The sequence below is a fragment of the Aspergillus nidulans genome, chromosome II, assembly GCF_000011425.1.
Source record: "Aspergillus nidulans FGSC A4 chromosome II".
Classification (NCBI taxonomy): Eukaryota; Fungi; Ascomycota; class Eurotiomycetes; order Eurotiales; family Aspergillaceae; genus Aspergillus; species Aspergillus nidulans.
In genome coordinates, this window is record NC_066258.1 from 2,823,706 (window position 1) to 2,835,021 (window position 11,316).

General features: G+C 50.4%; 4 protein-coding genes across 4 annotated transcripts, besides 1 other annotated feature; 1 reads left to right on the top strand and 3 right to left on the bottom strand.

Annotated features, from left to right (window-relative positions):
* Positions 1-11,316: part of a sequence feature (contig 1.62 526..201480(-1)) that runs on past both edges of the window.
* Positions 93-696, top strand: ANIA_03845 (uncharacterized protein; the record flags this gene model as incomplete). Its single annotated transcript, XM_656357.1, has 2 exons — positions 93-254; positions 409-696. The coding sequence occupies 2 exons, from the start codon at positions 93-95 to the stop codon at positions 694-696; spliced, it is 450 nt and encodes a 149-aa protein (XP_661449.1).
* ANIA_03844 (uncharacterized protein) lies at positions 3,227-6,571 on the bottom strand (the record flags this gene model as incomplete). Its single annotated transcript, XM_656356.1, has 1 exon — positions 3,227-6,571. One exon carries the CDS (start codon positions 6,569-6,571, stop codon positions 3,227-3,229), a length of 3,345 nt encoding a protein of 1,114 aa, XP_661448.1.
* On the bottom strand, positions 6,990-9,194 carry ANIA_03843 (protein mic60). The gene is made up of 4 exons (XM_656355.2): positions 9,036-9,194; positions 8,881-8,971; positions 7,206-8,812; positions 6,990-7,141 (listed from the first exon to the last, which is right to left on the bottom strand). Exons 1-4 carry the CDS (start codon positions 9,147-9,149, stop codon positions 7,097-7,099), a joined length of 1,857 nt encoding a protein of 618 aa, XP_661447.1. The 5' UTR covers positions 9,150-9,194; the 3' UTR covers positions 6,990-7,096.
* ANIA_03842 (Rab family GTPase rabB) lies at positions 9,504-11,109 on the bottom strand. Its single transcript, XM_656354.2, has 5 exons — positions 10,889-11,109; positions 10,787-10,806; positions 10,703-10,729; positions 10,464-10,655; positions 9,504-10,398 (listed from the first exon to the last, which is right to left on the bottom strand). The coding sequence occupies exons 1-5, from the start codon at positions 10,956-10,958 to the stop codon at positions 10,051-10,053; spliced, it is 657 nt and encodes a 218-aa protein (XP_661446.1). The 5' UTR covers positions 10,959-11,109; the 3' UTR covers positions 9,504-10,050.

Genomic DNA, 11,316 nt, shown 5'->3' on the forward strand with positions numbered 1-11,316 from the left:
AAGTTTCGCAACCGTAGTTGACTGGACCAAGCCTCCTAGACCCTTCCTCCTTAAGAGGAAGAACCGTCAGAGAAGTCCTATGCGGCAGCTCAATGGGTGAGGGAAAAAGCTCAGTGGGCGTCAAGGTGGACGAAAATAACGCGCCGATCGGGGAGGAGACTCGTGGAAGCAGTAGCAGGAGGCGGGATGTTGTTAAGAGTGTCTCTAAGGCGTCGAGGCGATACAATGTGACGAGGGAGCAGGAAGCCGGCTTCGTAAGCCGTGGTGACTGGTGCCTTTGGACCCGGAGAATCCCAAAGGCTGGCTGGATGAGGGGTAGAGATGACGAAGAAGGTCTCAAAAAAAGGGAATCGGTGGACTCCCGCGAGATTTATGCTGCTGCGATCTGATTGAAGAATCGGCGGTCAGCTCCAGAAGATCAAGTTGGTGTATGAGAGATTTATGAATCTCGGGTCGAGGGGCTGGGGGAGGAGCAATGACCTCCGCTGGTGCAGTGGGTGCAGATTTTTAACGAACGGCGGCCTGGCCCTGACGAAACTTAGGGCAGAGGGCACAACGCCGCCAGGCCAAACCGGAAAGGAGAGGCCCAGAACAAGAACGGGAAACAAGACACGGCAGGGGGTAGCAAACCTGATCGAGGGAAGGGGGAAAACGCAAACGGACCTTTCCTTTGACGCGATGAAAGAACGAAGATAGTGGCGGAGGAGGGAGAGGTTCGAGGAGCTGAAGTTTTGGATGTTCGACGCAATCTTCCGACCCGTCCCTCGTGTGACAGTCTGACCGGTCCATACGCCCATGGCCACCTTGAGATAATAAAATACCGTAATTTACACATGCGGTACACTCGGTCTGGGTATGTCAGGGTTTGGTCCCGTCATCGTACTCGGCTGCCCTGCAAATAGCAATCCGCGTAATTGTCCTATAAATAAGCTGTCCGGGTATTATTCCGCACGGTAACGGACCGTCAGAGCTCCAGCTCCTGCATACGCCATACAGTGCCGTGCCTGTGAGTCAGTGCAGATCTTGCGTCACGGCCACTCGTACTCAGCGGTCTGCCGAACTATATCAGCTTTATTATAGACACCGAGGACCTTACTCTAAGATATGATTGAGGGACTAACTGAAATCAGTTCATATGGTGAGTTTCAACCATGTAATTAAGGATCTTTAGTGCCCCTTTCCACAAGGCGGGAAGGAAGCCACCACTCGCTTTTTGTGTATATGAAAATATATATTTGAGGTACATCACCGCAGTTCACATGTCATGAGATATAAAAAGCCTGCTTATCTCGTTAATATATTGGCCAAGTACCAGGAACGCGGTATCCTAGTTTGACCGCTCATCTGGCAAGGATTCATAGCATATGGGAGAAAATTCTTGTCCTTTGGAGATTGCTGGCTCCTACTTGACTATAGGAGCGCAGATTCCTGCTCACTTCATCAACAAGCGTCGAATTTCCGGGCAACGTTAGTCCCGTTATTACAGCTTACTTCACCTGATCTTTGTTAACTAGTTGTTGACTGGCAGTTCTGTCTATGATGCTTATACCAATCAATAATCGGCAGAGAGGCGCCAGAGGCGCAGCCAACAACCACCAAAGACACATTGCACACCATCAGAAAACGGACAATCAAACCGCAATTTCGGTTGAAACATGTTTCTTTTTCTGTGCTACTCGTCTAAGACTCGCCCATTGAAAACATACCTAGCAAAGATTCCCATCTGAACTTTCAAGGAAAGGCCATTGTTGCGTATCGACGAATAACAGATAGCCAGACGGAGGCGATAAAAGCCCATTGACCTACACTTTTGTTTTCTTAACAACGTAGACAGATCATGAAAGACCTCTTTCTTGCTAGGGGGTATAAATGATTAAATACGCTCTGTTCAAGTATGACTTTCCGCATCAGGATTATCCAGATATCAGTTTCATACCAACATCACAGACAACTTCCATCACCACTAGAACACCGGTTCTCCGTCCATAGAAGAAATTGAACATGTCGTCTAAGAGTGACTCCCAAGTCCAGAGCATAAAATGCCCACAGAAGGGCGGCATCAGACGCTCCAGCGCGGTAAAGTACCAAACCAACCCGCTAACTAAGAAACAGGCTCTAGAGGAACAGACCTTTTATTCACAACAGGCCCTGCATGTCAGTACCAGTCTTGAACGGTCCAGTGCTGTCAAACACGGCCACAACCCACTAACGCGTTGGAAGACTTCCGAGCAGCAGCAGTTACGCAGTCCCCTCGACATTCTCCAGGAAGACGTCACGCAGCTGAGCAAAAATCTCAACAGCCTCTCCATTTCCAACGGTTTAGGCCGCTAACAAAGTTGAGCAGCTGAATGTTATGAGAAAGCCAGACATTAAAACCGGCATGCGATGTCCGAGCGCCTTCCGCAATGAACTCAAAAAGAGCCGGTAAGTAGCGAGCGTTTGTCGTTTTCGTCGCTAACGGCTTCGTCGATCAGACGCGGCCGTGGCGGGAAGGGGACATGGTAAGCGACCAGCATCTCATCATTGCCTAGACCGATCCAAGACGAGGAAACGCGCGAGGAGGATCTGAGACTCCGAGACGACCTGCGAAGGTGGACGATGACGTCGACCTACGCAGAGATCTGTCAACAGTTGTTCAAGCTCTGTTTGGGACGAAGTCTTTCTAATCTAGTCTTGTGCATACGCTTGACGCGATGAACACCCCGTATCGCCAGATTTGCACGCGAATGCTTCATGTTCTTGAGTAGACGACTTACGACGGGCTTACCCTGGCTGGAAAAGCGTCATTGGCGTTGTGAAGGCAAGTCTTGACCTCAGCCAACCTGCCAAGACGTAGGCGTGTCGTTGACAGATCTGGACCTGTTCCATATCAAGATTTCAGAGGACGAATTAGTATGTAAGTAGCGGCACCGTGTAAGTTGGACCAAGACGTGATGGATACCTAATGAATGGTTATGCTCTGGAATTTGTCGCCATCAATCGACGAGACTGAATGAAAAGTCTTAGCTATCATAAATACAAGGCTCTGCACAACTGGTTTCTATGTGCCTGCAGTGAGCGTAAGGACAGTCAACAGAATCAAGTTAGGAATCATTAATTCTGACCTCGTAGTTTATGCAGAGATAGGATCTAAATGCAACAGAAGCCATGCCAAGGACATCAATAATGTGAATCATTAAAAATACTAAACGTGGAAAGGGGTATATAGCTGGAATGAGAACAGCAATCATAGCCACAGAATCCACCTCACGCCAGAGGCCAAACCATGGAAAAGCTTGCGAAGGAGTTTAAAAGCCACGACAATCAACCACACCCACCACAATAGCCCAATCAGCGCCCACTCGAGCATTACGAAGCCCGTGCGCCGCAGCCAGCGCAGCCGACGGTGCCGTTTTCGGAGACCATGGTCGAGCGTGTCACTCAACTGCTTCACGGCGAGAGTGCTGGTAGTGTTGAGCTGCATACTAAGATTTTCGGCTTCCTCGGCCGCAACGCGAACGCGAGTATTGAGTGATTTTTCGACCAAGTCTTCGAGAGTGGAGAGTTTTGACTTCAGAGGTAAAAATGCAGCCTTCGGTATCTGATCCATCGAGCTGTCAAAGGAATTGTGAGACGCTTCAATTCGTCTGAGAAGTCTCTGACTTGCCACTTCATGCTCATATATTCGGGGAACGGGAGGTGTGGCAGAGTCCGCACCGAATGAGCGTTGAAGAAATTCAGGGGGCCGCCTGCGTGCTTCTTCGGCCCGACGGGCAATCTCTCGAGCTTTTATACCCGATGACAGAAGAAGAGCCCTAGTGCGCTCAATCTCTTGCTTACCCGGGACACCAGACTCGATCGATACCGAGACACTACGGTCAGATATGCTCCAGCTTCTGGACTGACCGGAGAGCGTCGGGCGGACGCTATGCGAAGAGGTCATTGGAGTCGGTTGAGCTTTTGCGAGGCCGGTTATGGGAGGGCGAGCTATGCTAAAAGGAACCGAATCATCCTTGATTCGACCTTTACGAATCTCATTTTGCACTGTGTGAATCTCTGGCCCAAATTGCAGAATTCGAGGACCACGATTTATGGAATGGCCAGACGGCTTACCGTCATGGTGACCGAGGGAGCTGCTTGCATCTCCTTGGAGGCCTAACAGCCGGGTATGAGGACTGACGACCTCAATATCATCACGCTGCTGTCGAGGCTCGACAATAGTGGGCGGTGTCTGCGACTGATTCTTCGTGAGAGACTTGTCCGAGTTTCTTGGAGTTGACCGACCAAGATCGTCGGTAAATGTAGGTAAGCGGCGTAATATAGCCCTAGGAATAGCTAGTTTCTCACTCTTCGCTTCCTCGTCTTCAAATTCGCTATCGTCAGATATCGCGAAGGATGACTGGCGGGAGTGCCCTCCGCTGTCCTTCTTCAATATGAAATCTCCCATTTTTGAGACCTCATTGCCGACTTTGCCAGCAATCTTCCCTGGGCCTTTAAATATCCCGCGCAGTTTCGACTCATGGGGAACGGTGTCTTTCCGCTCATGAGGGTTTGTCCGCCGACTTTCTGCATTATTTGTTGAGCCTTTCGCAGGGAGGGGTGGTAGTTCATCATCAACTTGAGCACCACTGTTTGTGATCGGCAAGCTGTCCTTGCGCATGGCTTCAAAATCAACGGAGCTGTCGTCATCAGCGCCTTTCCTATGATGGCTACTTCGGCTGTGAGCTCTCCGAGACCCCGTCCCTCGCGTGAAACCTCGCTTGGCAGGAGAAGAAGATCGACTTGATGGAGGTGATAAGTTAGAGGCAATGCTAGGAAAATACCCAAGCTCCAAGCCCGTGTTTGTCCCGTGGGTTCCCATTCTCCCCAAATAAAGAGGATCGTAACGGTCATCTGCGCTCGGGACGGATGATACAGATCCCCTCTTTTCATTCCAAATCATTCCCTTCCGTCTCCATGGAGACACCGACCTCCTGGGAGATTTGATATTGCTTAAAAGAGACCCACGGTACGGCTTCTCGTCTGCGCTTGAGCTTGAGGAGCTCCGTGACCGAATCTTGAACATGCGCCTTTTAGGCCCTGTATCCTCCACAGAGACACTGCTGCTTCGCCGAGAGGTCCTAAACCTATGAGACTGTCTCCCGCGGTCGAACTCCTTCGGGTCAAAAGATTGGCTTTGGCGGGCATCAGAGTGTGAGGCATGATACGAGGGCCGCCCATTAAGAAAACCGCTTTCCTGTAATTGCTCCTGGGGGGCATCATTCACAAGGAAGAAAGACGGATTTGGGTATAAGATATTTCCATCCCTATCCGTGATTCTGCTCTTATTCTGCGCATCCTCGACCCAAGCTGCATCTGCAAGCAGTTCATCAGGGTATATTAGCCAGTCAGACCTGGGCCTGCGAGACTTGATACTGCCTGTACGACTGATACGCCGCAAGCTGGAAGGCGGGGAGGCAGTAGATGGGTCAATATCCTTCACACCTCGGCCCAATCCTCCCTCTGAATTTCTGCCTTTATAAGGAGGGAGCTTAAGGCATTCTAGGGGATTCCGAGCCTGGTGACTGTACGCTGCCTCAACCGAATCAACCCAGCTATGAACTTTCTCAACATCATTCCATCCCTCTGCTTCGGGATCGATTGGACAGCGCTCACGAAACCTGACCTTTCGATTGCGGATTGCTTGGAGTGGGTTGTAAGCACGATGTGATTGGTGACAATTAGCACGAGGTGAATCGTTTGTAGAATGACTGCTATAAGGTTTGAGGGGCGGAAGAGAAGGAAGAAGGCGAAGATATTCATGTCGTAGCTCAAAATGGCGACGAGCATTTGCAGCTCGGGCCAGCGTCCCCCCCGAAAATCCTTGCGGCGTGGGTTCAGACGTTGCGGATTTGGGCAGCGAATTCAGCACATCATTCGTTAACATGGACATTGGAAGGTTGACGGATCTCAGGCGTTCATCTCCCAAGGACTGCGTAGCGTTGATGCCAGGATAAGAGTCATGACGCGGAATGCTGCCCGCTGCGGAAGCACAAGAGTCCCCTGATGGTGCCCATGATCCTCGAGGAATTTGACTTGAAGCCTGATATCCAACATTGCCCTTTCTTCTCGACTCACTCAAATTCAATGCTAAGTTGACAATCTGTAGAGAATCTTTATCCAAGCCTAGAGCTGCTGGGTCATTACGACTCTCTGCACGACTTCCACTATGATGGGCTGCACTCTTGTCATGCGATTCTGAAAGCGTGGCATCTCGCGGCAAGCGAAGAGAGCTAATGACTTCCGTGCCATCATTAGCATCCTGGCTGACAGTGTCCGACTCCTTTGTAGACTCTCGTTGGCGACTCCATCGAAATCGGGATCGTTTCTTCGGGGTAGTTTCGGCTTCTAAGTTTCCAAGATTTGCCCGATTTTCTATTTCCGAGCGACGAAAGTGGTGACCGCTGGTTCGAAGGCTCTTTGATGAGCGTGGTAAGAATGAATCGACAAGGAATCCGCTAGAGCTGGCGCTTCGTCGCTGACTTCTGCTGCCTCGCTCTTCATCCCGAGAGCTACTCCCGAGTGACTCCCTCGTAGCTTGCTCCTGATTCATCTGCAGTGCCGCGCTTCACAAGGAGTTTGTCAAGACTTTGATCATTCCGGATTTAATAGGCGCATTGGTTCTGCACTCGCATCATCAGGTAGGTATGGCAACATTAAAATACGGACATGTGTATTATCCGCGTTTCGGCGACTTATCAGCAGAAGAAGGCAAAGTCGGCGATATAATCGTGGCAGCAGGAGAGCAACGCACTACGGAGAAGCGAATACATCAGGCAAGCCGAGCTTGAACGTGAGATAGGAACAAGACATGATAGGGAAGAAAGGGCAAAGCCGCAAGAATAGTAGCGTGATCGTCAATTTGGCTATCGCCTCCTGTCTGGACTCTGCCCGTGACAGGAAGTTGCAAACAGAACAAACCAATATGCCCACTACAAGATCTACAAGTGTCAATAGCATAGTCCGGGGTACAAAAGAAATCTACTAGTGTTATCTAGAGACGAAAATATAACTAAGATACATGTCCTGTCACAGGTAAGAGTTACAGCCAAGCGAAGAAACAGCGGATGGTATCTATCTACTCAACCCTTAGACACTGAAGACGTGCCTCGGTTTCGATCACCTAGGCGGAACTTAGTTAGCGTAATTCCATTATATGGTTAAACGGGGGTATAACTGTGACTTACTTCTAGAGCCTGCTTCACCTCGAGAACCCTGCGCACATCCGCCAACCAGTCTTTGCTCAGAATCTTGGCCCATCCCTTTAGCGAGTTCATCTCACGAGCAGCATCGTCCAGGTTTCCTTGTTCCAGAAGATTTTCCGTCCGCAGCAAAACACTCTCAACGTCATCACTTCCGGCCTCGGCATCCTTCTTGAACATAACCTTGCTCAATACTAAGCTTGCCGCGTGGCTTGCAATACCGGCGTCCTCGGGAAGCAGGCTGGCTTTACGGACTTCATCGGCGACACGGCGGAAACGCTCAATGATCTGGGATGTTGAAGGAATACCGCGCTGATACGCTGCGGGGTTGATAGATGCAATAGCCGCTTCAACGACCGGGTCATCTCCAGCCAATTCTTTGACAGCCACCAATTCTCGCACGAAGGGTCGAGGGACTGTTGAGCGCTCAAGAGCGGATCTAACTGCGTCCACAGCCACCTGGAGTTGCTGGGTTTTGAGGTTAGTGTCGATGACCTCCCTCCAGCCGGTGACGAGTGTCTCAAGTTCGCTGACGCTTGAGGTAAGCTCAGACAGCTTGCTAAGGCGGCCCTCGCGCTCGCGCTCAACTAAGTCTTTCACTTCATGTATGTACTTGCGGTTGAGCTCAATTGCCTGTTCCACGAGTTCGTTCTGGAGACGCTGCTCTGCGATTTCCTGGGCTCTCTGCAATTCTGTCTGAATCTTCTGCTGGTAGGCAAGCGCTAGCCTCTCGCGCTCCGCCTCAAACTCTTCACGGTATTGAGCAGCATCGTTGGCACGTACTTCTTCAAAGCGGCGGATGAGCTCACGGGCAGACTCATCAAAGGTAGCGTGAGCTTTCTCGATTTCCTCTTGAGCAGCGCGACGTGCCTCATCCCGAACACTCAGAATCTGCTCACCAATCTTCTGGAGCTCCTCCTTCGCCTTAGCAACTGGCTTGGAGTACTTAGCCGAGTCCTCGTCAGCGCTAATGACGGTGATTATGTCGTTGAATGTTTTGACCAGCTCCTGAACAATCGGCTCGTCTCCTTCGCTAACATTGGCGAATTCAAGGGTTGTGATGGGGGCTGATCCAGGCAGTTTGGGCTCTTGCTTGGGCTCTTCCCTAGGTTTCTCAGGTTCTTGCGCTTGCTTCTTCGCCTCTTTAACTGCAGCAGTCTTCTCCTCGGGCTTTGCAGCCGCAGGCTTGATAGTCGCCTCATCGGCCTTGGCTGGAGTAACAGCACTCATGTGTGGGCCAGGTTGGGACACATCAGTTCCAGTTTCTTCAACTTCCTTAGAAGAAAGCCCGCTCTTGCTTGGGATAGTAACCCGACTGCCCTCATCCCGAGATGCGGGAGAAAGACGGTTCTTATTTCTGAGCGTGTTCGGGAATCGACGGTAAAAATCTCGTTCTTCAAAGTAGAGCACGGATTCTTCGCCGTATGGGACATATTCCGTGAAGAAGTCGTGGAAGTTATCGGATTTGAGAGCCAAGAAGACACCACCACCGTATGCCAACCCGGATGTAAGGATGAGGTAGATCAGAAACTTTCGAAAGCGGCCAGTCTTGCGGGTTGGCGCTGGAGTGGGTGTCTCAGTAGCACTGGGGCCTGCATCTTATCTTAGTATCTAATGTTATTGTTCCCTTGCCGGGTTGCGGCAGGCGATGTATTCGTACCTGCGGTCGATTTCGCGGCGGTCTCTGCGGGAACTGGAGTGGCGGATGAAGGTGTAACAGGAGTAGGAGATTTTGCATCAGCGAAGAATCTCTGCACATAATTTAGCAACCGTCAGCAAAATATGAAAACTAAGCGGAGTGTTTCGTCACCATACCTGACCGGCGAGGCGGCTACTTGCTCCAGCTCTCGCAAGCCATTGAGGTGCTGGCCGTGGGCGAGCCGAAGACGACAGTATATGCCGGCCCTGTAGAACAGATGAACGCAGCATGTTGAGCCGCACAACTGTTGGGGTAAAGACTAGGTGAAGAGTCGTTTAACGGAATGATGATATTGAGAGGGAGAAAACGGCGGATCGGGACCTCACGGTGCTTTACCTTTTGCGGTCCGCTCCGATTTTGCACCGCCATCGGCAGTGGCTGAGCTGCACGACCAAGGCATGAGTACGTTTTTGGGGCAGTCGGGGCGTTTATATCTTAAACACAAGGGTTTATTTAGCGCCATATCCTATTTCAATAGGTGAAAAAAGCCCATTTAGTAAAACTATCCTAATGATGCTTTGCGTGCCTCGCATGCCGTAGCAAGCGTTTCATATGACGCAAAACTGTTACGCAAAAGACAAGTCAAACCTAAAGATTCAGCAGATATTATATGGTCATCACACACTGAAACTAAAGAGTACTCGACGGTGTTAGAAAAATAGCATAGATTGGACCCAATCGAGGAAGGATACAGACGCCGATAGCAGATGGAACGGGAAAAAAAAAAAACAGACGGAAAAAGCACAATGAAACAGCACTCAAACTGCCTGAGTTACTGGCCAACGGTCGAATCCAATGGATCATTGCACAGCACTGAATGTTTACACGCAATGACCGACATCAGATGCCTTGTTCCAGTAACAAAGAGACCGAGATACCGGATCATGGGAACCGGGGTATTAGAAAAGCGCAGTATGACGGGAGTGGCCAACGCGAGCAGATTAACCCAGCTCCAAACCGCTTTAAACATGTATCATCGCAATGGATCGGCGCAAGCGACTTCATGCTCATAACGAAGGCGAACAGTCACTATAGGAGGCGTGCGCCTTCCTTGTCTAAAGAGCGAAGGAAAGATGGACAACGAGGAAATCCGCGGACAAGAGATACAGAAACGGACGGATCGAATAGGCTCTAACAATTACACGCTCCGCCACTTTGGGTTCCCGGTGCTTCCGGTCGGAGATCTACACCAGGGCGAGGTGCTGTTCGCATGTTTCGGGGTCCAGCTTGATCAAGTGGAAGCTTCTTTGCGATGGCTGTGAAGAGTTCGCGCACATTTGAAGACGTTTTAGCGGAAGTCTCGAAGAAAAGAAGACCGGCTTCGCGCGCATATGCTTCAGCATCAGCAGTGGGGATAGCCCTCTTGTCGGGGTTCTCGGTAACAAGATCAAGCTTGTTGCCTGCGAGGGCGATGACAATATTTTCGTTTGCCTGGCGTTGTAATTCCTTGACCCATGATTTGGCTTTGTCTAGCGATGACTATTGTGGATTCCCGAGTATTAGCAAGTATCTTGAGCGATAGGAGATCATGTCCGAAGGCATACAGCTTGAGTGATATCATATACAACGACAGCACAGTTCGCATTCCGGTAGTACATGGGAGCCAAGGACTTGTATCTTTCTTGACCGGCGGTATCCCAGATCTCAAATTTCACTGTTGTACTTTCATCCAGCGAAATGGTTTGTGTCAGGAATGCGGCACCGATTGTTGATTCTCGATAGTCGTCGAATTGGTCCTACAACGAGTGAGCGACAGATAGAGGGAAATAGTCATGGAGCGCACCTTAACAAATCTCAGGACTAATGAGCTCTATAATGAAGTAAGTCAGCGACCGACAGAACGACCAGAACTAGAAGTTGGATTAACCTTTCCTACGGCAGATTCTCCTGAAAGTAGCAATATGAGGTTAGCATTTTTGCCATATATCATGTAAACAGATAAACAAGAGAACAGGCAATACGAGCTTACCGAGGAGAACGAGCTTGAACTGAGCGAACCTAGCACCTGGACGGGCGCCTGCTGCGGCTCTGGATGCCATGATGGGGACGGTTGGACAATGAGCTCTCCGATGGTTCGAATATCTAGGGCGACGATGAGGGAGGTTGGAAGGGTCGATCAGCGCCTGATAGAATAGGGTAACGAAACTAGCTAAGATAGAGCGAGGTGTTCGAGGGTTGATATCGCAGGTTTTCTATCAGAGAAAATGGTTTAAAGTGATAAGGCAACGTTGTTGAGAGTTCGCTGACGATGACGAAGGAGAGGTCAGCCACAGTTGTCTACCAGCCTGCCTGCCACTGGTCTGCTGCGGGGCGGTGTCTGCTTCGTCGGCCCCGTTCCTGCCTCACTGCGCTCGTGCCTAGGTCGGCACTGCTACGCCTACTGCGAACTACTACTGG

Bases quoted from the DNA above. Each gene is read 5' to 3' on its own strand.
- ANIA_03843 (XM_656355.2), bottom strand. From the start codon at position 9,149: ATGCTGCGTTCATCTGTTCTACAGGGCCGGCATATACTGTCGTCTTCG. The intron at 8,813-8,880 runs GTACGAATACAT...GATAAGATGCAG, and splicing joins CGCCGCGAAATCGACCGCAG to GCCCCAGTGCTACTGAGACA. The intron at 7,142-7,205 runs GTAAGTCACAGT...AGTTCCGCCTAG, and splicing joins AGGTGAAGCAGGCTCTAGAA to GTGATCGAAACCGAGGCACG.
- ANIA_03842 (XM_656354.2), bottom strand. From the start codon at position 10,958: ATGGCATCCAGAGCCGCAGCAGGCGCCCGTCCAGGTGCTAGGTTCGCT. The intron at 10,730-10,786 runs GTTAATCCAACT...ACTTCATTATAG, and splicing joins GAGAATCTGCCGTAGGAAAG to AGCTCATTAGTCCTGAGATT. The intron at 10,656-10,702 runs GTGCGCTCCATG...CACTCGTTGTAG, and splicing joins TAGTCCTGAGATTTGTTAAG to GACCAATTCGACGACTATCG.